The 21,547-nt window shown below is 37.0% G+C and overlaps 3 protein-coding genes across 3 annotated transcripts in view; 1 reads left to right on the top strand and 2 right to left on the bottom strand.

The window, feature by feature from the left end:
* The window catches only part of LOC125779336 (uncharacterized), a 331,687-nt gene extending 310,732 nt beyond the window's left edge, over positions 1 to 20,955 (bottom strand). Inside the window, exons 1-3 of the mRNA XM_049460629.1 lie at positions 20,428 to 20,955; positions 19,999 to 20,366; positions 16,324 to 19,927 (exon numbers count right to left, since the gene is read on the bottom strand). Of these exons, the coding sequence (XP_049316586.1) occupies positions 19,533 to 19,927; positions 19,999 to 20,366; positions 20,428 to 20,858 (1,194 nt within the window). The 5' untranslated portion in view covers positions 20,859 to 20,955 and the 3' untranslated portion in view covers positions 16,324 to 19,532. The remainder of the gene's footprint in view (positions 1 to 16,323; positions 19,928 to 19,998; positions 20,367 to 20,427) is intronic.
* LOC125779498 (uncharacterized) lies at positions 1,532 to 3,379 on the bottom strand. The gene has a single exon (XM_049460856.1). The coding sequence runs from the start codon at positions 3,341 to 3,343 to the stop codon at positions 2,750 to 2,752; it is 594 nt and encodes a 197-aa protein (XP_049316813.1). The 5' UTR covers positions 3,344 to 3,379; the 3' UTR covers positions 1,532 to 2,749.
* LOC125779534 (uncharacterized) lies at positions 18,496 to 18,999 on the top strand. Its single transcript, XM_049460897.1, has 2 exons — positions 18,496 to 18,615; positions 18,681 to 18,999. The coding sequence occupies exons 1-2, from the start codon at positions 18,545 to 18,547 to the stop codon at positions 18,997 to 18,999; spliced, it is 390 nt and encodes a 129-aa protein (XP_049316854.1). The 5' UTR covers positions 18,496 to 18,544.
* Positions 20,956 to 21,547: the final 592 nt, after the last annotated feature.

Genomic DNA, 21,547 nt, shown 5'->3' with positions numbered 1-21,547 from the left:
TGAAGTCATGAAAATTTAAAAAACAAATTTAATTTCCAAAGTTATAGTTGTTTGTGTTGACCCTGTTCCAAAAAAAGGTACTTGCGGTGACAAGCATAAGTCCTTGGAGATTCATCTAAAAACAATCGGACAAAAAAAAATAGTTTTATAAATAGATAATCCCGGACCTGATCGAAGGATTTAATTTTTTTTTTTCAAATTTAACAAAAAAAAAAATCAACAGTTAATTAGTTCTAACTACCCCTAACCCCTTAAGAGGCCTTATCAGGTTGCCAACTCCACCGCATTTTTTAATTCAAATCAACTCAATATCAATCTGACGAAAAGATTCCGTTGACTGATTGGCTTTTTGATAGAACAATAGTGAAGTTTATTTCCGAAAAATATTAATCTATATATATTTATCTATATATAATTTTCGTATGTATGCATGCTCCTGAACAAGGCGGTTTCTTTTGTTTAGGACAAATCCGTCAAATATTTTTATATCACAGTAAAAAATGGCATTCACATTTTCGTCGTCAAGGCATTGCGGCTGCTAGATTATGGGCAAAGGACTCAACATCTGACATCTCACATAATAAAGCTGTATAACTGCAGTGTTGATAAAAAGATCTATTATAAATAGAGATTTACATAAATATTTTCGAAGCAGTGCAATATTTAAAAGAGAACGATGCGCGTACAATTTCAAATTGTTCCTTCCTCAAATATTATACAATTGCTAAATAGAAGTGCAACCAAAACCAAGCAGTCCAATGGATCATAACTAGCTCAGTAATAAGTTTATGAATATTAGTTATACATATACGTGCATCCCAAAAGACTCCTCAGAATCATCAATTCGTTGTTTCTGTTGGATTATGAACTTGCGCGGCACCTACCTTGTACAGAGCTTTCGCCTATTTAGGGCGTTTCCTGGCTTTATTGTCTTCAGTGCTCATCTTGCCTCTTCCCAATTCAGCAAATCTCTTTTGAAAGGTAACACAATTTGGGGATGTTCGAGTCTCAATCGCTGTGGTAGTATAGCAAGGCATCACATTCGACGGAAAAATATTGCAATATAAGTAACAGCTGAGTATCTGTAGAAAAAGAACACTGTCGCAATATTGCTGCAGTCATTTGCTTGCCCGAACATCCCCTTTACTTCACCCAAAATGCTATATTTCTCTAACTAATAGTTCCTCAGTTGCCAAATTTGTATACGTATCTTTTAAAGGTGGGGGCTGACTAGAAATTATATACATAGATGGTATTACTAATATCATCTATGTATATAATTTAAATATAGCATTTTGGGTGAAGTAAAGGGGATGTTCGGGCAAGCAAATGACTGCAGCAATATTGCGACAGTGTTCTTTTTCTACAGATACTCAGCTGTTACTTATATTGCAATATTTTTCCGTCGAATGTGATGCCTTGCTATACTACCACAGCGATTGAGACTCGAACATCCCCAAATTGTGTTACCTTTCAAAAGAGATTTGCTGAATTGGGAAGAGGCAAGATGAGCACTGAAGACAATAAAGCCAGGAAACGCTTTGCGGTGATATTACTAATATCATCTATGTATCAGCCACAGCAAAGCGTGAACGGATCCTCTAGTAGCAAATAAAAGAATTATTTATATTAAACTATCTGACCCCGCAGCCGTTGCCCTTCGTGAAATTATGTAGTTTGAAATGAAAAGAAAGTTAAATTTATCATTTAAATTTTTTTTTTCAATGTAACGCAGCTGGAGGATGGAGTCATGTGTAGAAGTTCACGCAAGTGAGGAAAGTTCTCTGATCGCCATTCACTTGGGAGTCGCCAGAAACGATTCTTTTACATATGACTCAAGCAGCTCACGACTTCCGGTCCTTGACTGACGTAGACACCGCTTACGCGATTATAGCCGAGTCAACAACAGCGCGCCAGTCGTTTCTTCTCTTCGCTACATGGCGCCAATTGGATATTCCAAGCGAAGCCAGATCCTTCTCCACTTGATCCTTCCAACGGAGTGGAGGTCTTCCTCTTCCTCTGCTTCCCGCGGCAGGTACTGCGTCGAATACTTTCAGAGTTGGAGTGTTTTCATCCATCCGGACAACATGACCTAGCCAGCATAGCCGCTGTCTTTTAATTCGCTGTGTTCACGTATGCCACTAGTATACTTACGTGTTGCAGTATAATTCTGAGGTGGGAAATAAAACACACTGATTTCCACACACTTTATAAAAGATTTATTAGGTAAAGTTACACAATATAAATATGTATAAATATATGTATATTTTGTTTGGGTTTTTCGCGAAACCCACGGTGGTACACTGTTGGCGAACTTGCTGTGTCACGTCACTCCCGTCACTTGGCGGTTTATTAAAACGGAGATTGCGGTGATTTTTGCGGTAGCACAAGTGAAAAAATGCAAAAAGAATGCTGATACAACTTAAATTCGCGGACGACTCTCTTTCTTCATGGATGAAACGGTAAGAAGACAATCCCGGTCGGGTCAATCCCTTTTGATGGTTTGGGCGGTGAATATTGGCTAACATTACGAGTCGTCTCGTTGATGATCGTATGGTTGTTGTGTTGCAGTGTTGTAGTAATGATCGGTGTTTGATGCGTGTGTGTGTATTGGGGTATGCTGTGAGCTGTTGTGTGATGAGGTGTTGTGACGTGATATGATGTGATGTGTGGTGATGTGTGGTGATGTGATGTGGGATGCTGCAGAACGCTCATAGCTCATGTGAACATCCCGGCCCCCCTAGGCGAATTAATCGGCTAGGAGCCGTTGCAGCTGTTGTAGTGTACTGAGTACAGCGCTCAACCCTGTTGAGCGTCGTTGGTGCTGACTATGAGCGTGGCGTGGCGGAGATGGCCGTGTACGCGTTGTGGTTGATTGGCTGCTTCGTCGACGCCGAATAGCATCACTGCGTGGTCTGGTACGTGTGTTGGTGCTACTTTCCGACGGATTGGCTCGGCGCGAAAAACGATGGAATAGAGTGTGATGGGGCCTCTGGCAATATTGACAGGCGCCGTCGGCCCAGCACTCTATGGTGCCGTGGTCATCTGCCAGGCAGGTCATGCAATGCCCATGGGCTCTTGCAACCTGTTTTCGTTGAGCGGGCTTCATGCTCTTAAAAATGGAGCATCGTTTCAGGGCGTGTGGGCGATGGCACGGGCTGCAACATGGAGGCCCCTGTGGCTCCAATAGCTGCTCTTCTCTCATCTCCCTGACTGCTTCGGCGGATGGCGGTGGTCGCATAACCCTGGTCCTTGGAGCGGCAACGGGTGCAGCCGACGCTTTGGGTATAGCGATTTCGGACCTTACGGTGTTGGAGGCGGTTTGGGTCTCCTCTACGTCCATTTCTATGGGAATATAAAATTGTAATTAAATTGATTTTGTTTATAATATTAGAATGTAGTTGTTGCAGCTACATATCTATACATATGTATATGTATAATAAGTTGGTCTTCAACGCGCGTGTTTGAATTTATTTTTTGTTTGTGTACGGATTATAACGCGTGTTAATTTCGAATTAGCGGAATTGATTTATTATTTTTCGATTAATTTTGCGAGTTATTTTGCGGTTTAGTTTGAAGGTGTTCTTCGCTGTTTGGAAGAAAACACAGTTTGGTGACTGGTAGAGTTAATATGCCGGTTTGTGTTCGCACATCGACTACTCTTATGTGACCATCTGATCCTCGATGAACCTTTTCAATGCGGCCTAGTCGCCATTCTGTTGGAGGAAGGCATTCGTCCTGTATGATTACGCATTCTCCTGCCTTGGCTTCCTTCTGGGCCGTTTTCCAGCGATATCTCTTATGGAGATCTTTGAGATAGTCTTCCTTCCATCTGTGGCTGAATTCGTGATGGAGAATCTTGATTCTTACCCATCGATTTATTAAACTGAGTGAGTCTCCTTCTGTCTCAGGTATGGCGAGAAGAGGAGCTCCTCTGAGGAAGTGACCTGGTGTAAGAGCTGTGAAATCGGAGGGATCTTGCGAGAGGGGTGATATGGGTCTTGAATTTAATACGGCTTCAATACGAGTGAGTAGTGTAGTAAACTCCTCATAATTGAATTTATGATTACCAGCCGTTTTCTTTAAATGGGACTTAAAGCTTTTTACTGCTGATTCCCAAAGTCCGCCCATGTGTGGAGAACATGGAGGTATAAATTGCCAATCGATCCCTTGGGGTGCATATTTATTAACTATTTCAGGGGAGACTTCTTTCATGAAGTTTATAAACTCCTTCTCGGTTGCTCTTTGGGCTCCGACAAAGTTTTTCCCATTATCGCTCATTATTTTTGAAGGAAATCCGCGTCGTCCGACAAAGCGTGCAAATGCTGCAAGAAAAGCCGCAGTAGTCAGATCTGAACAAAGCTCAAGGTGTACTGCCTTTGTCGTAAAACATACAAAGACAGCCACATACCCTTTTCTAAATGAAGAAACCTTAACATGGAGGCCTTTATCTGGAAAGGTCCAGCAAAATCAACCCCAGTGATGGTAAAGGGTAGAGCATAGTTGCAGCGTTCAGGTGGTAAAGCTGCCATGATCTGCGTACGCATTTTGTGTTTATACATGGTACATGGTTTACACATGAAAATCGTCCTTTTGATTTGTGGCTTTAGTCGCGGTATATAAAATTCTTGACGGACCATTTGTTGCATTAAGCGATGCTCACCATGCAGTGTAAGATGGTGCAGATATGCTAGAAATAGGTAAGTAAAACGGGATTTCTCTGGAATAATGATGGGATGTCGTTCGTTATAACTAAGGCTGGAGTTCGCCAATCTTCCATTTGCCCTTATTAATCCCTTAGAATCCAAGAATGGATTTAATACGAGAAGTGAGCTTCCCTTTTCGAGAGGTCGCTTTTCGAGCAACTTTGATGTCTCTTTGCTGAAATAGCGAGTTTTTGTATATAATATTAGACTGACCTTGGCATGTTGCAAGTCGGAATGCGTTAGTTGTACGCAAGGATCATTTGGTGCTCCTTTCATTTTTAGTTTAAGTCTTTGAATGAATTTGTGCATGTAAGCGACTACTCTTAGTGCTCTAGCAAATGACGAAAATCGATGGAGAATATCATCCTCTTTTGGAGTGATATGAAAATTTTCAATTTTCCGACTTTCCGGCGGTATTATATTACGGGCGGGAGACTTTGGCCAGAATTCTTGTGATTCTGTTAGCCATGTTGGACCATTCCACCAGAGTGTTATCTGCACTTGCAACATGTTGCCATTTTGCTGGGCCAACTAAGTCTAGAATTTGGGATATTCGGTTAGATACATAGGTCTTCCAGCAATAGGGTGGTTTTTCTAACCATGCTAAAACTATCTCTGAATCTGACCAAAGATACATTTTATGATCGTTTAATTTGTGAAGGGTTTGGACTATGGAAATTAATTTTGCTAACAGAAGAGCACCATTCAGTTCAAGCCGTGGCAGACTGAGTGTCTTCAAAGGTGCAACTTTGGCTTTGGCTACCAAGAGGTGTGAAGATATTTTGTTATCGTACTGAGTGCGTACGTACACTGTTGCGCAATACGCCTTTTCAGAGGCATCACAGAAACCGTGTAATTCTGCGTTAATGTTAGGGGTGAAATTTACCCATCGAGGAATTCGAATTTCAGATATAGTATGTAAATTGTTAGCAAATTGAACCCATTTCGCTAAACGTAAAGGCTTTACCTGTTCATCCCATTCAGTGCCATCTTGCCACAATTCTTGAATGAGGATTTTTGCTTGAATCATTATTGGCAAAGCCATCCTGCGGGGTCGAAAAGTTTTGCCACCGAGGAAAGTATTTGGCGTTTTGTAATGGCGGACATTGCAGATATTGAGTCAATTGTATATGAGAATTGATCTGTTATCGCATTCCATTGAATTCCTAGAGTTTTAAAGGGTGATTTTTTAAGAGCTTGATAACTTTTTTTTAAAAAAAAACGCATAAAATTTGCAAAATCTCATCGGTTCTTTATTTGAAACGTTAGATTGGTTCATGACATTTACTTTTTGAAGATAATTTCATTTAAATGTTGACCGCGGCTGCGTCTTAGGTGGTCCATTCGGAAAGTCCAATTTTGGGCAACTTTTTCGAGCATTTCGGCCGGAATAGCCCGAATTTCTTCGGAAATGTTGTCTTCCAAAGCTGGAATAGTTGCTGGCTTATTTCTGTAGACTTTAGACTTGACGTAGCCCCACAAAAAATAGTCTAAAGGCGTTAAATCGCATGATCTTGGTGGCCAACTTACGGGTCCATTTCTTGAGATGAATTGTTGTCCGAAGTTTTCCCTCAAAATGGCCATAGAATCGCGAGCTGTGTGGCATGTAGCGCCATCTTGTTGAAACCACATGTCAACCAAGTTCAGTTCTTCCATTTTTGGCAACAAAAAGTTTGTTAGCATCGAACGATAGCGATCGCCATTCACCGTAACGTTGCGTCCAACAGCATCTATGAAAAAATACGGTCCAATGATTCCACCAGCGTACAAACCACTCCAAACAGTGCATTTTTCGGGATGCATGGGCAGTTCTTGAACGGCTTCTGGTTGCTCTTCACCCCAAATGCGGCAATTTTGCTTATTTACGTAGCCATTCAACCAGAAATGAGCCTCATCGCTGAACAAAATTTGTCGATAAACACATTTCGAACCGAACACTGATTTTGGTAATAAAATTCAATGATTTGCAAGCGTTGCTCGTTAGTAAGTCTATTCATGTTGAAATGTCAAAGCATACTGAGCATCTTTCTCTTTGACACCATGTCTGAAATCCCACGTGATCTGTCAAATACTAATGCATGAAAATCCTAACCTCAAAAAAATCACCCGTTAGTTGTACTAGCCTTTTTAAATTTAAGGAAGTCTGTATCTAATAAGTCTTCTTTTTTAATGTCTTTTATTATATCAGGGTGATTTGAAGTAATTTTCTTTAAGGGGAATCCAGCTGAATTTAGTGCTTTGATCACTTGAGATAGTGATTCGCACGCTAAGGACAGACTGTGGCTACCTGACAGTATGTCGTCCACGTATGTTTGTGTTTGCAACACAGAAGATGCTAAAGGCAAATTTGTTGCATTTGTTTTTGCCACTTCATTTAGTGTCCTGATCGCCAAATAGGGTGCGCAATTGATGCCAAAAGTGACGGTTTTAAGTTTATAGTCGCTGATTGGACTATTACTTGATTTGCGGAAGACTATACGCTGGAAATCTTGGTCATCTTCATGTATTAGAATTTGTCTGTACATTTTCTCTACAGCCCCATTGAAAACGTATTTAAACATGCGCCAATTTAGAATTAGCAACATGAGATCAGGTTGTAATGTTGGCCCCGTGTATAGTACATCATTGAGTGATTTGCCTGAGCTCGTACACTTTGAGGCATTGAAAACCACTCGTACTTTTGTTGTAATTTTATCAGGTCTTATTACCCCATGATGTGGCAGATAAAAAGATAAATATCTACCTTTAGATACTTTTTCATATGGTACAGCTTCTTCCATATGATTGAGGCCAAGATATTCGTCCATCACATTATCGTATGCCGATTTAAGCTCACTTTTCTTTATCAGGCTTTTTTCCAGGCTTAGAAATTGCTGGACTGCTGATATTCTAGAGTGGCCTAGAGCTATGGTTTCAGGGAAAGTTGGTTTGAAAGGTAATCGCACAACATAACGACCATGTTCGTTTCTTGTTGTTGTGGATTTGTAATAGGCTTCGCATGTCTGGTCTTCTTCTGAAAGCTGGGTGATTTGGGGTAATTCTTCTATTTCCCAAAATTTTTTAAGTTGATTATTTAAAAATTCGTTTGAAATGTTTTCCACATGTGTGGTGAAAGAATTGATTTTTTCAGGGACTTGGCCACTTATAATCCACCCAAAGATTGTATTTTGGGCTAACAATTTATTGGAGATTTTCTCAATACCTTCAAGAATTATTTGAGGTATTATCACTGCCTAATAATATGTCGATTTGTGATGGGGTATGACAATTGGGATCTGCTAATTTAAGATGTGAGCATTTTTCCCAGTGTATTTTATTTACTTTATAGCTTGGAAGCAAATTGGTAAGTTGCGGTAGAACGATGGCTTGCGCATCTATTCTAATATCCGCATTTGGAGATACTATCGTAATTGGGCATATTTTGTTCGAATTTTGGATAATTCTTCCGCCCATTCCCGAGATTTGGAAATTTGAATGTTTTATTGGCAATTTGAGCCGATTTTGAGCTTTTGATGATATAAAGGATCTTTGAGATCCTTGATCTATTAGTGCTCTTAGTTTGAATAAATCACCCTTATGTGCTATGGTGATGACCGCAGTGGGTAAAAGAATTTTGCTTTCATTTTCTGAATGAAGCGCTTGAATCTTTGCTGCTTTAGAGCAACATGGTTGTTCTTCCCTTTTTTCGGGATTTGAGATTTCAGGATTATCACCTTTGGTTGTAGTGACTAACCCGGTGGTTTTATGAAATTGATTTTGCTTCATATTTTGAAAATTTGTAATATGAAGCAATGAGTGATGTCTTCGTTGACAGTACACACAATTAAATTTGATTTCACAGTCTTTTGTCGTATGAGCATTCGACAGACAGTTGATGCAAAGTTTATGTTGTCTGACAAGATTGTTTCTGTCAGATACGGATAATTTTTTAAATCTCTCGCAAGATCTTATGTTATGACCTCCTTTAAAAATTTCACATACTGGTTGCCATTTATTAGTTTGGTTTGACACGAAAGTGTGACTTTTATTAACGTGTCTATTGTATTGCATATTGTTGCTGGCTTGAGGTTTGAACAAGTTTTTACTTGAGTCATTTTGATGACTTTTTAGATTTATATTTTTGTTGTCAATTCGCTCTCTCGTATTGAGCAGTGAGGAATGCTTTCATTTGCTCCCATGTGGGCATTTTTTTCTTTCCACAAGTGATTGTTCCCATCGTAGTAACGCAGGGAGTGTTTCTGCACAAATAGTTACTATGATGGGGTCCCACGATTCTGTGGAGATATTTTGTGTTTTTAACACTGATATGCAATTAGTCACTGTCGAGTATAAATTTTGAAATTCCTGGCTCGTTTCTTTTTGAATTTTTGGTAGATGTAATAATGTTTTTATTGGGTTTTCTATCATAACCCTTCCATTTTCGTATCTTTCGACTAGTGCTTCCCAAGCCAGCTTAAAATTTTCGTCATTTAAAGCGAATCGCTTGACGATACTGCCTGCTTCCCCTTTTGTTTTGTACCTTAGATGGTATAACTTTTGTGCTTGTGAGAGTTTAGGATGGTTTATATAAACGGCAGTGAACATGTCCCGGAAGGACGGCCACTGGTCATAACATCCATTGAAAACTTCAGTATCACAAGCTGGTACCTTTAGATACATGCCTTTATCTAGGTCTTCTTTTGGTGTTGTAACTACTCTGGGAGGGGGAGTAGTGGCTCTACTTGGCCTTACTAAACTTATTTGTTCATTTATCATTCCCTTTGTTAACTCATACTAATCGCGGCAGTTATCACATTTGGCTGTCGCCGAAGCTTTTGCGTTTTCTGGGAGTTCTGCGTCGTCAGTATCTAGTACTGTATCGTACGCTGCCAGAAGGCGAGCCCAGAGATTGTTCACACTTTCTAGTTTTATATTTAAAACTGATTTTGTGATGTCAGTAATAGGGGAAGCTTGGAATCTTGTACAATATCTTATAAAACTGTCACTTTCAGTGATGAATCTAGATATTGTCTGATCTTTTGATCTTTTTTGTTTTATAATCTGCTTTGAGCGTGTAGCTTCTGCAGGTGTGCCTTGTGGCTTATCTTCATCAGCCATTTTAGGAATTTCTAATGATAGTGGTGTTTTTGGCTTTGTCAAATAAATAATTGTTTCAAAATTAATATTGATACAGAAATGTAGTCAAATAGAAAAAGTATAAATTAAAAATTTTGTTAATAGAAGATTTATTTTTGAAAATATATATATATTTTGTAAAATATATTATGTTATCAAATTTTCGTTTCGCTACCGCAAAGATTTTATTCTTTTTTTTTTTGAAAAAGTTCGATTTTTTTTTTTTTTTTTTAATGTGACTAAAAATTTTTTTTAAAGTGTATCAAAGTATCTTCAGTTCACTCGCGCTTATTTTGTATAATTGTATCTGCACGAATAAAGAACGCGAAAGAAAAATAAAATACGTAAAATTGTTTGTATGTATCTATGTTTTATTACCATATGTTTGCATATGCATATGCTTGTAGTTATCAATTCGCTAAATATGTATGTATATATGTATGTTATAAAAGTGTAACATATAACACTTCGCTAATCGCACATAAATGTATAAACGCGCGGAAAAAATAGAAATATATAATATGTATATGTTTATACATATATTTATGTAATGATCTATGTATGTATATGTGTTGAATAGTAGTTCAAATGTGAACTATTATTATAAAATAGAAAAAGAAAATTGAAATAAATAATATATGTATGTTTATATATTTATAATTATGTATATTATGTATATATGTAGTTGCAGATGTTTACCGGCGCATAGGTACATATGTACATAAATGTAATGCCTTTTTTTCTCTATTATTTCTTTATCCTTTTTTTTTTTTTATTACCTACCTATGCTTGAATGCTCTAAGCGATTTTTACATCCAAGCAGGTAGTTTGGTATTATTTGGTATTATTATGTGTTCTAGCTTTATGCTAAATTATGTTATGTATGTATGTACCATATGATTGTGTATGCATATATGTATGTAAATATGTTTGACAAACTTTGTTGTATTATTGCCGCGCCCGTTTTGATGTTAGTAGGTTTTTTTTTTCACTTTATGTTTCAATTTCTTTTATGTATCGTTGCACGTCACTTTCTATATTTAAATTTCTTTTATGTACTTACCTTAGTAAAGAAATTATATGTGCACGACTTCAAAACCGTTAAATTTGTAAATAAAGACCTCAACGTGAAGCTAGCGGCACATCTGAAAAAAAAGTTTCTACTTCAAATTGTGCATATTATAATAGCTACTCGCCAAAATTTCAGAAATTTATCTTGCGCAATTATCTGTTGACAGTCGTTTTTGTGAGTCTATTTCGGTGATTTCCCCAAAATGGAAAAAATTGAATATCGAGCTGTAATTAAATTTTTATTTTTGAAAGCAATACGCCTTCACAAATCAAAGATGAGTTGGACTCTGTGTATGGTGACTCTGCACCATCGTTTACCACCGTAAAATTTTGGGCAACTGAATTTAAACGTGGTCGCAGGAGTTTGGAAGATGATGAAAGTTAGGGAAATAGCTGAGATTATGAAGATGTCAAAAGAAACTGTTTGTCACATATTAAACCAAGATTTGGGCATGAGAAAGCTGTCCGCGCGTTGGGTGCCGCGTTTGCTTACGCTAGACCACAAACGTGCGCGCATGAACATTTCCAGCGCTCTGTTGGCTCAGTTTAGAGGCAATAAGACCGAGTTTTGGCGCCGATTGATAACTGTAGACGAAACTTGGATTCATCATTATACGCCCGAAACAAAAATCCAATCTAAACAGTGAATTGCAATAGGGGAACCAACCCCAAAAAAATCTAAAGCTGTGTATTCGGCTGGGAAAGTGATGGCGAGTGTTTTTGGGACAGCCATGGAATTATTTTTATCGACTATCTTGAAAAAGGAAAAACTATAATTGGAGCATACTACGCATCATTATGGGACAAGCTAAAGGAAGAAATTTCGAAAAATCGGTCACATCTATATATATAAAAGAAAGTCGTGTTAGTTACATCACTTATAACTCAAGAACGGCAGAACAGATTTGGCTGAAAATTGGTAGGGAGGTAGCTTAGAGCCAGGAGACGGACATACACTAGTCGGCATAATTATTTTGACGAAACTCTTTTTGACTATTGAACTTAGCGTTACTTGAAATCGTCAAATAACGGTGCAAAAATGAGACGCAAAACAAATAATCTATTTTCAGCTATGTGCATGCCAAATTTTATTTCGTTTACCTTTTGCGTTCTCTTTCTGCTGATAAGAATGCATGCAGACATCGGCTTTTTGCGTGGCACAAGTATTTTGACAGCATCTTTATGGAAATATTTTCACACTTTTAAGCACGCGAGAATTAAAGAACTTCTGTGTTTAAGTTTGAGCAATATTAAACGTTGTTATTAAAATAGAAAGTTATTGAAAATGATTAAAAATTATTAAATAACATGGGTAAAACGGCTGAGCTAAGTTTGGTTACCAGATCCTCAATGGTAGCAAAGTTTAACGCTGGAATAGCAGTCAAAGACATTGCCAATGAGTTTAAGGTGTCCTGTCAAACTGTGCACTACCAATTTAAAAAGTTTAAAAAGCATAATGACATGCGTAATTTAAGAAGATCAGGTGCTAAGCACAAAACAGATCTTAGTGAAGACCAAGTCCTTGTACGGGAATTAAAAAAAAAATGTTTTTCTAAAGCCCCAATCCGCAGCAGATCAATTTAATTCGACAGCTAAAACACCAATTAGCGAGCGCACAGTCCGTCGACGATTAAAAGAATGTGATTTTAAGACTTATAAAGTCAAGGAAGTGCCATATATAACAAAAGAAAACAAGCTCAAAAGACTGACTTTCGCAAAGGAATATGCCCATAAGCCAAAGGAGTTCTGGAGGAGCGTTCTATGGACAGATGAAAGCTCCTTTGAGTATAATTCATCAAAAAATAAATTTTTTGTAAGATTACCAATAGAACAAAGGCAGAAAAGGCGGCCCGTTTGCCAAAAAGTAAGCCATGGTGGAGACTCTGTGATGTTCTGGGGATGTGTAGCGTATAATGCACTGGGTGACTTCGTTCCTGTCACTGGCTCGATGAACCAAGGCCTATATTTACTGGTTCTAGAAGAGAATGCATTTACTTCTGGAGACAGGCTTATTGGTCAATCCTTCATTCTGCCACAGGATAACGCCCCATGCCACAAAGCCAAGATGATTACAATATTTTTGAAGGATGTTGGTGTTACCACTTTGGACTGGCCACCTCAAAGTCCAGATTGAAATATAATTGAAAACGTCTGGTCTCTTATTGAAATGTAAAGGAACAGTATCGTTGAATAAAACCAGAGAGGAGATAATTTCTGAGGTCAGTTCCCTTTGAGGACAGATATCTCCAGAGATCATCCAAAATTTAATTGATTCAGTACCGGGACGCCTGGAAAAAGTTATTGAAACTAAAGGAAATTATATATTTTACTAAATTTCTTTTTTTGCCTTTATGTTTTTTAAGTTTAAACTTTGTTATTCACATAAAAAGGTACTTGTCAAAATACTTATGCCACAACATGAAAATTACTTTAGCTTATATTTTTTGAAGTTCATATGGCAAAGTGTTGAATGCATTATTTTTAAGTTTGTATTAGCACTATGGCATACAGAAAAAAAAAATCATTGAGTTATATTAAACCATTGCAAAGTCACATAAAAACTTAAACCATTTGTTTTTCGTCAAAATAATTATGCCGACTAGTGTAGGATACTTTTTATCTCTTTATGTCAAAATTTAATACAACTCATAAATACAAAAATTATATTTCAAATCATAAGCATTTGTTCAAAATTCATGTTTGTAGGAATCATTTCAATATTTCATTTCTTCAAAAAAAAAAAACAATAAAAACAACCTTACATCTTCGTCTATATAAATATGTATGTATGTAAAAATGAATCGCCAAAATGTATGTACGCTCATAACTTTAATACGACTGAACGAAATTTGATAATTCTTTTTTTAAAATATTCGTTTAGGTTCAGGGATTATTCGAATAATTGCCGGAAAACCCCTAAAAACAGTCCTTTTCTTTTTCTCATACAAACGAATGAATGTTTGTTCGTTAGTAACGCTAAGAGAACGGCTGAACCAATATTGATGAAATTTTAAGAGGTTGTTCGTTGTGGATTAAGGAAGGTTTAGAAATAAAAACATCTTATACTTTTCATGAAAAGTCGGCAAATTGGATAATTCCAAAAAGTAACTTTTTTCCAAAAACATTTTTTTTCAATTTCTGTTTTGTTTTTCAATATTTTGATTTGGAAATTATTTGAATAGTTCAGTCTCGATCGCTTGCTTTTTTATTCCGGCTATTCAAGAGAAAAATTATTACTATTACGATTTACGATGCTTTACGACAGGTTGTGAATTGAACAATTGAAAATTATTCAGTGAAAACTTTACGTGTGAAAGATCCAGTATTATATGAAGTGGTGGAAAGCAATATGGTTCATGGACCTTGCGGACACTACAATCCCTTTTCGGTTTATATGTCTAACAATAAATGCACGAAACACTATCCGCTTGCTTTTCTTTCGGAATCGCAAACTGGAAATGATGGATATCCACTCCATCGTCGTAGCTCATCAGACGACCATACAACTTAGAGTAGTGAATATCGAAGTTGACAACATATGGATCGTACTATATTCTCCACTGTTGTCTAATTCACATTCTAAACTCATATCAATGTTTAGTATTGCAGTTTGGTGTAATCTATAAAATACGTTTGTAAGTACGTCACCAAGGGAAGCAACGTGGCGCTTAATGGTCTTAAACGATACGGTCCATACGTGAACTGCAATAAAGCGCTTTGTAGGATATTTACTTTTGCAATTCATGAACGGTTTCCGATTGTTGTGTGTCTCGCAGTTAAAATGGAGATTGGCCAAAGAGTTTATTTCAGCCCAGAGAATACATTACAGCCGGTGGTAACACCGCCAACAACAAAACTAACATTGACGAGTTTTTTTCTCAACTTTCGTCAGTGATCCGCTTACGAGAACATTGCTCTATTTGAAAATACCTTGCATTCATGGAATGCATCGTCGAAGAAATAGTTACGCTGAAAGCAAGACCGAACAGTAGATGGACATTCAGGTGTGTTCTCAACTAATGCATTAGGATGAATTTACACAACCCACCCCAAAAACGATGATTGCTTCTACCTTCGGTTGCTACTGATTAATGTACGCGGCGTATTGCGTACTGTGAATGGTATGGTGTGTGCAATTACAATTGCTGGAACACGATAATCAGTGGAAACAAATGTTGGACGATGCGATAGCTACTTCGAATGCCACTGAAGTTTTTGAGATGGCACTCAACAGGACACAAGGATAGTCGCATAGTGTGTGCAATAAGTTTGGAAATTCTATGTTTTTCACACGGCCAGATATACGTGGCGTGCACACGAGTTGGAAAGCAATCTTTTCTGTACACCGGAACAGAAACCAAAAAATTTTGCTTATCAAGCTGCGTTACATTGAAAAAAAAAAATGAAATGATAAATTCAACTTTCTTTTCATTTCAAAACACATAATTTCACGCAGGACAACGGCTGCGGGGCCAGCTAGTGTATATATAAAAGAAAGTTGATGTTAGTTACACCATTTATAACTCAAGAACTGCTGAACCGATTTGGCTGAAAATTGGTGGAGAGGTAGCTTAGAACCAGGGTAAGGACATAGGATACCTTTTATCTCTTTAATTCAAAATTTAATACAACTCATAAATACAAAATTTATATTTTAAATCATAAGCATTTTTTCAAAATTTATCTTCGTAGGAATCATTTGAATATATACGTTCAATTTTAAACAGAGTCTTCTCAAAAATAATACAATTGCTAAATATTGGGAATAGAAGAAAAGAACTGCAACCAAATACGCAGTGAAATAGATTATAACTGGCTCAGTAATTAGTCGTTGAGTATGTATTATACCACGTGCACCACGAAAGACTGATGTCATAACCTTTCCCGTCGCCTTTTTCGTTTTTCCACGCCTGAGAACCGGTTCATTAGGTTCATCATGTGCAGTCCACTACAATGACTGTCAATTGGACTCCAGTGGGAAATGATGGAGCTGTGTTTCTATCACTGACGAAAAATTTCGGCTTTATTCCGTTTAGAGAGCACTAATACACTTGTCAGAATCACTTATTCGTTGTTTTTGTTGGATTATGAACTTGCGAGAAACCTAATTTGCTCATTTCGCCTGTTTTCAGCTTAGCAAATATCTTTTCAACGGTGGATTTCCCTAAGCCCAAATTCAACAGTGTTTTCCCCAAAAAGCCGAATGATTTATTAACACACAAAATGCTTTCTGATCCATTTTTTGTAAACTAACACAAGTTGCTTCACAAAATATTATATCCCATTAACTAATAGTTATAATCCAAATAATAGAAATCATATAGATGGTAGTAGTATTATCTATGTATCAGCCACAGTGAAGCGTGGACGGGTCCTCTAGTTTGCAAAAAAAGAAAGTCTTGTTCCACCAAGACAACACACCATCTCACACCTCAACAGTCGCCATGGCGAAAACCCACGAATTGCGGTTCGAACTGCTTGACCATCCACCTTATTCACCGGATCTAGCACCAAGCGACTTTTTTTTGTTTCCTCAACTTAAAACTTCGCTCGGCGGCCAGAGATTTTCGTCAAATGAGGAGGCAATCTCTTTCCTGAACTCGTATTTTGCAGACAAAGACGCCAAGTACTATTTGGAAGGGTTGCAGAGATGGGAGCATCGCTGGGAGAAGTGTGTGGAGTTACATGGAGACTATGTAGAAAAATAAAAAAAAAAAAAATTTGAAAAAGTCGCGTGCATCATGGTTAGGTCGGTTATTTATCGGACAGCCCTCGTATTTATTTTCTTAGTTACATCATACAACAAAAATTAATTAAAATTCCTTTGGTGCATATAACAAAATTAAGAATTAAACATATGCTTTATAGAAAATATTTATATGTGCATGTTAAAAAATAAGGTGTTTTCTTCAAATATTTTGATAAATTAAGTTTGTTAGTAATTAATATGTTTTCCTTTATTAATTTTGACTTGGTTAAGTCGAGATGGCATCGATTCAACCAAAGATTTTAGCGTTGACATGCCGATTGAAGCCCATTCTCTCTGTATTGCAAGTTTGAGTTCTTTTGCGGTAGTAAACTGGCGTCCATTTTTGAAAACTCTAGCAGATAATATTCCCCATAGATCCTCGATAGGGTTTAAGTCTGGACTTTTTGCTGGCCACTCCAAAAGCGGAATCTTTCTTGACTCGAAAAAACTTTTAGTAAGGGTTGCATTGTGGATCGGGGCATTGTCTTGCTGGAAAGTCCAATCGTCTTCGTAAAATTGGCCTGCAAATTCAATCAATTCACTATCGAGCAAGTCTAAATACATTTGTGCATTCATTTTGGTTGATATGTAGCATATGGGAGTTTTTCCTTCATAACAAAAAGCAGCCCACACCATTATAGAACCTCCGCCGTGTACTCGTCGGAGACAGGTGCGTCGAGGGTTTTGTGTATGATGCCAATATTTTTTATAACCATCAGGTCCATCGAGATTAAACTTTTTTTCGTCGCTGAACACAACGCTTCGCCATTCTTCATCCCAAAATTGGTATTTATCTGCAAATGCTAAACGTGCGCTTATATGCCTAGGCAAAAGGTCTGGTTGTGGTACCATAGAAAGGTGTTTTATGCTAGCATTTTGATGAATAATTTGACAAATTCTCATTCTTGTTACATCTAAATCCAAATGACGTTTTATTTCTGAACAACTCATTTGATCAACGAGAGCAAGCCGTTGTATTGACGTTTGCATCGAACATCTATTTTGGTTTTTCTACCACTACGCTGATTAGTGGCATACTTTGAAGGGTTTTTTAAGAAATTACTAATCGTATTTCTATGACGGTTTAACACTGTGCAAATTTCTTTAATTTCCATACCACTTTCACGCAAACCTAGTGCTCGTCCCTGCTCAAACCCTGAAAGACTTCTTCCCCGCGGCATATTTGACTACAAATCCGAAATTATTTACTAGAATCTTTTTTTTAATTATTTCAAAATTCAAATTATTTACTTACTTTTAGATTCAAAGATATTTATTATATTAACTAAATTCCAAACGCGTCTCTAAAAAAGAACAACTGACTAAAGGGCTAACTATAATGTGAATAAGCTAGCTTAAGCCAGCGTAAGCAACTGTCCGAATACACACAAATTGTATGTTGCAACTATAATGTGCATAACATCAAGTTTCGTTAAGTTTTGTCAAACGTCATTTGCTTAAGCAAAATGCGAAACTGATCGCATGTTCCGTACGGAATCAGCTGTTTTCTATTTTTGTCAATAGATACATCGTTTTGAAGAAGAAGAAGAAGAAGAAGAGTGTTTTGTCAACAGATAAAATCATTTTAAATTTAAATATGGAGGACGACGAATGCTTTATCCAAGCTTTAATAGAAAGTGTAGAAAAAAAGAAATGTTTGTACGATAAAAGGGATCCATTTTATTTTAATCGTATAAATAAAGATAAAGCATGGCAGGCAATTGCAGAACAATGCGGCAAAAGTGGTATGTATTAACACTGTTATAGGAACATATATTTTTGTATTATATATTTTATATGTTTGTTTCAATTAAAAGATCTAGAATGCAAACATAGATGGAAGCTACTCCGGGAGCGATTCTGCAAGGAAATAAAAAGGCTAGAAGCTCCATCAGGTAGCGGAATGTGCTACTTGGAGGAATGGCGTTTTTTGAAACCCATGATGTTTTTAAAAGACTCCGTCACACCGCGTCGGTATGTACTTTGTATATAACTTTTGTTTGTTTGTTTTATTTGTATATAACTTTTTCATTGTACAGCACCCGTGATAATGCAGAAGCAAATGCAGAATCTGTCTTGGATTCGTCAACAACGGATAGTTTGACTGAAAGTCCATCGCCACCTCAGAAGAAGAAGAAAAGTAGTGAATTAGAAAGTCTCTACCAGAAGCTTGGCGCAACTATAAATAATTTAGAAAAGCAGATGGCGGCGCCGGCTGAAATCTGTGATACTGACGAGGCTTTTATGACGACGGTTTTGTGTCTAATGAAGGACCTGCCAGTGTCGGTCAAAGATGAATTCCAGGAGAAAATGATCTTGGAATTATATCGCTTACGTCGCGAAAATAGACAATCTTAGATTAGATAAATGAGGATTGCACCGCGACCTAAGGTCTATTGTGCCCTCTCCTGACTCACAGCGTCTCAACTAGTCCCAGCAAATTGATGAATTCCTATATAGTGATGAGTGATATTGAGGAAACAAGAATTCAAGATAATTTATTTATTTTTTAAAAAGCATGGAGCACTGATTTTTTTTTAGTATACTTTATATTTTTTATAGCAAATATATGTACATATTTATTATAAAAAGATGCATAAAATGCATGTACCTGAACTCTTTTGAGTAATTTAATAAAAAGAATTGAATGAATTTAATTAAACCACATTTAGTTTTATTAAAAAAGAAATAAACAAGTTCGAAATGATGTTAGATATATGATTTTAGAAAATGTTTTAAAAATTGTTAAAAAAACTGCATAAGTTATTTCTTATTTCCAAAGAACTTCTTCCACCGTAATGATGCAAATTAGAAGATTGCGTAATCGATGGGATATTACTTTCAACTTCTCTACGCCATATACCGTCATGAAAATCACCATTAGAGTCCTCTCAATCAGCATAGTTGCTTGCAATATACGAAGATTCATTAACGTTATTAAGCATAATAAAATTATGTAAGGCAACGCACGCCAAAACAATTTTTTCTGCATTTTCCGGAAATAAATGTAATGTTGTTAGTAAAACTCGCCAACGCGCTACTAGTATTCCAAAAGAGTTTTCTATTGTGCGACGAGCTCTTGATAACCTTTTATTAAACACCTCTTTTTCATTTGGTAGCATTCCCCCAGGGTATGGGCGCATTAAATTTATCCCTAAAGGAAAGGCAGCATCACCAACGTTGAAGTGTGGAGTTTTTTGTTGCGTATTTGGTAAGTTTTTCGCTGGAGGGATGGGAAGTTTCTGATTTAGCAACCTCTTTCCAAATCGACTCACTTGAAAAATACCTTTACATGTAAAGAGAAACAATAATATTAATTAAAAAAAAAAACAAATGCACAAATATAAAAGTCCTCACCACCATCACTCTGACTTCCATATGCGCCAATATCTATATAGGTAAACCGATATCGTGCATCACATACTGCTAACAACACAATAGAAAAAAATTTTTTGTAGCAGAAAAATTGACTACCGCTTTTAAGTGGGCATCGAATAGCGATATGCTTCCCATCAATAGCTCCAACACAGTTGGGCATATTCCACAGTTCCCAGAAGTCTTGAGAAATTTGCTTGAAATCTTCTTCATTAGGCTCAGATACATACACAGCGCCTAACTTTGTCCAAAGGACTTCAGCTGTCTCCAGAATAATGCGCCTAACCGTTTCCTTCCCCAGTTGAAATGACCATGCTAACGATTGAAACGAAGTTCCTTGTGATAAATATCTTTAAGAAAAAGAAAAAAGAATAAGACATAATAAAAATATATTAAAATGAACAAACTTACTGTAATGTCAAAGCTAATCGACATTCCGGTTGCACAGGCTCCCTCAACGAATTCTTTTTTAAAAAGGGCTCAACAAGAGTAAGCAAAAGTCCATATACTTGTGGCGTCATTCGCGTGTATATAAAGAAATCATTGTGGTCAATCCTCTTTATTTGCAGGAATCGTACAAAAAAACCTTCCTTCTTCCTTTTTCTGTTTATTTCCCTGACTGAACACGACCGAACTCTTTTTTTTGTAATTTCACTAATTTCTGTCAATATTTTTATTCCTTCTAAAACAGAAGAAAGCATTTTAATTGTTTTTAAATATTTTAATTTTCTGTTCATTTTTTCAAAATGCAAACTAAACAAAACCAAAACACAAGTTGTTTTTTGACACTTTCTTCTTATGCATGTAAGCACATTATAGTCATTCAAAAGTCTACTCTCCATTCGTTATGCATTTGACAGGCTTTTCGTTCATTTTTTGACAGTAACATACGGCAGCTTATGCATGTTGTAGTTAGGCCTTAATGCTCTCGCGCACATATAAATAACGGGTGATTTTTTTGAGGTTAGGATTTTCATGCATTAGTATTTGACAGATCACGTGGGATTTCAGACATGGTGTCAAAGAGAAAGATGCTCAGTATGCTTTGACATTTCATCATGAATAGACTTACTAACGAGCAACGCTTGCAAATCATTGAATTTTATTACCAAAATCAGTGTTCGGTTTTTTTTTTTTTTTTCGGACAAATTTTGTTCAGCGATGAGGCTCATTTCTGGTTGAATGGCTACGTAAATAAGCAAAATTGCCGCATTTGGGGTGAAGAGCAACCAGAAGCCGTTCAAGAACTGCCCATGCATCCCGAAAAATGCACTGTTTGGTGTGGTTTGTACGCTGGTGGAATCATTGGACCGTATTTTTTCAAAGATGCTGTTGGACGCAACGTTACGGTGAATGGCGATCGCTATCGTTCGATGCTAACAAACTTTTTGTTGCCAAAAATGGAAGAACTGAACTTGGTTGACATGTGGTTTCAACAAGATGGCGCTACATGCCACACAGCTCGCGATTCTATGGCCATTTTGAGGGAAAACTTCGGACAACAATTCATCTCAAGAAATGGACCCGTAAG

This window comes from Bactrocera dorsalis, chromosome 6 (assembly GCF_023373825.1).
Source record: "Bactrocera dorsalis isolate Fly_Bdor chromosome 6, ASM2337382v1, whole genome shotgun sequence".
Taxonomy (NCBI): domain Eukaryota; kingdom Metazoa; phylum Arthropoda; class Insecta; order Diptera; family Tephritidae; genus Bactrocera; species Bactrocera dorsalis.
Note: the sequence above shows the minus strand (reverse complement) of the source record. Positions and strands in the feature narration are given on the sequence as shown.

What these genes read in the sequence shown, in the direction of transcription:
- LOC125779498 (XM_049460856.1), bottom strand. Translation starts at nt 3,343, where the DNA reads ATGGACGTAGAGGAGACCCAAACCGCCTCCAACACCGTAAGGTCCGAA.
- LOC125779534 (XM_049460897.1), top strand. Translation starts at nt 18,545, where the DNA reads ATGTGCTACTTGGAGGAATGGCGTTTTTTGAAACCCATGATGTTTTTA. An exon ending in GACTCCGTCACACCGCGTCG is followed by an intron (nt 18,616 to 18,680) that starts GTATGTACTTTG and finishes TTCATTGTACAG; the next exon opens with CACCCGTGATAATGCAGAAG.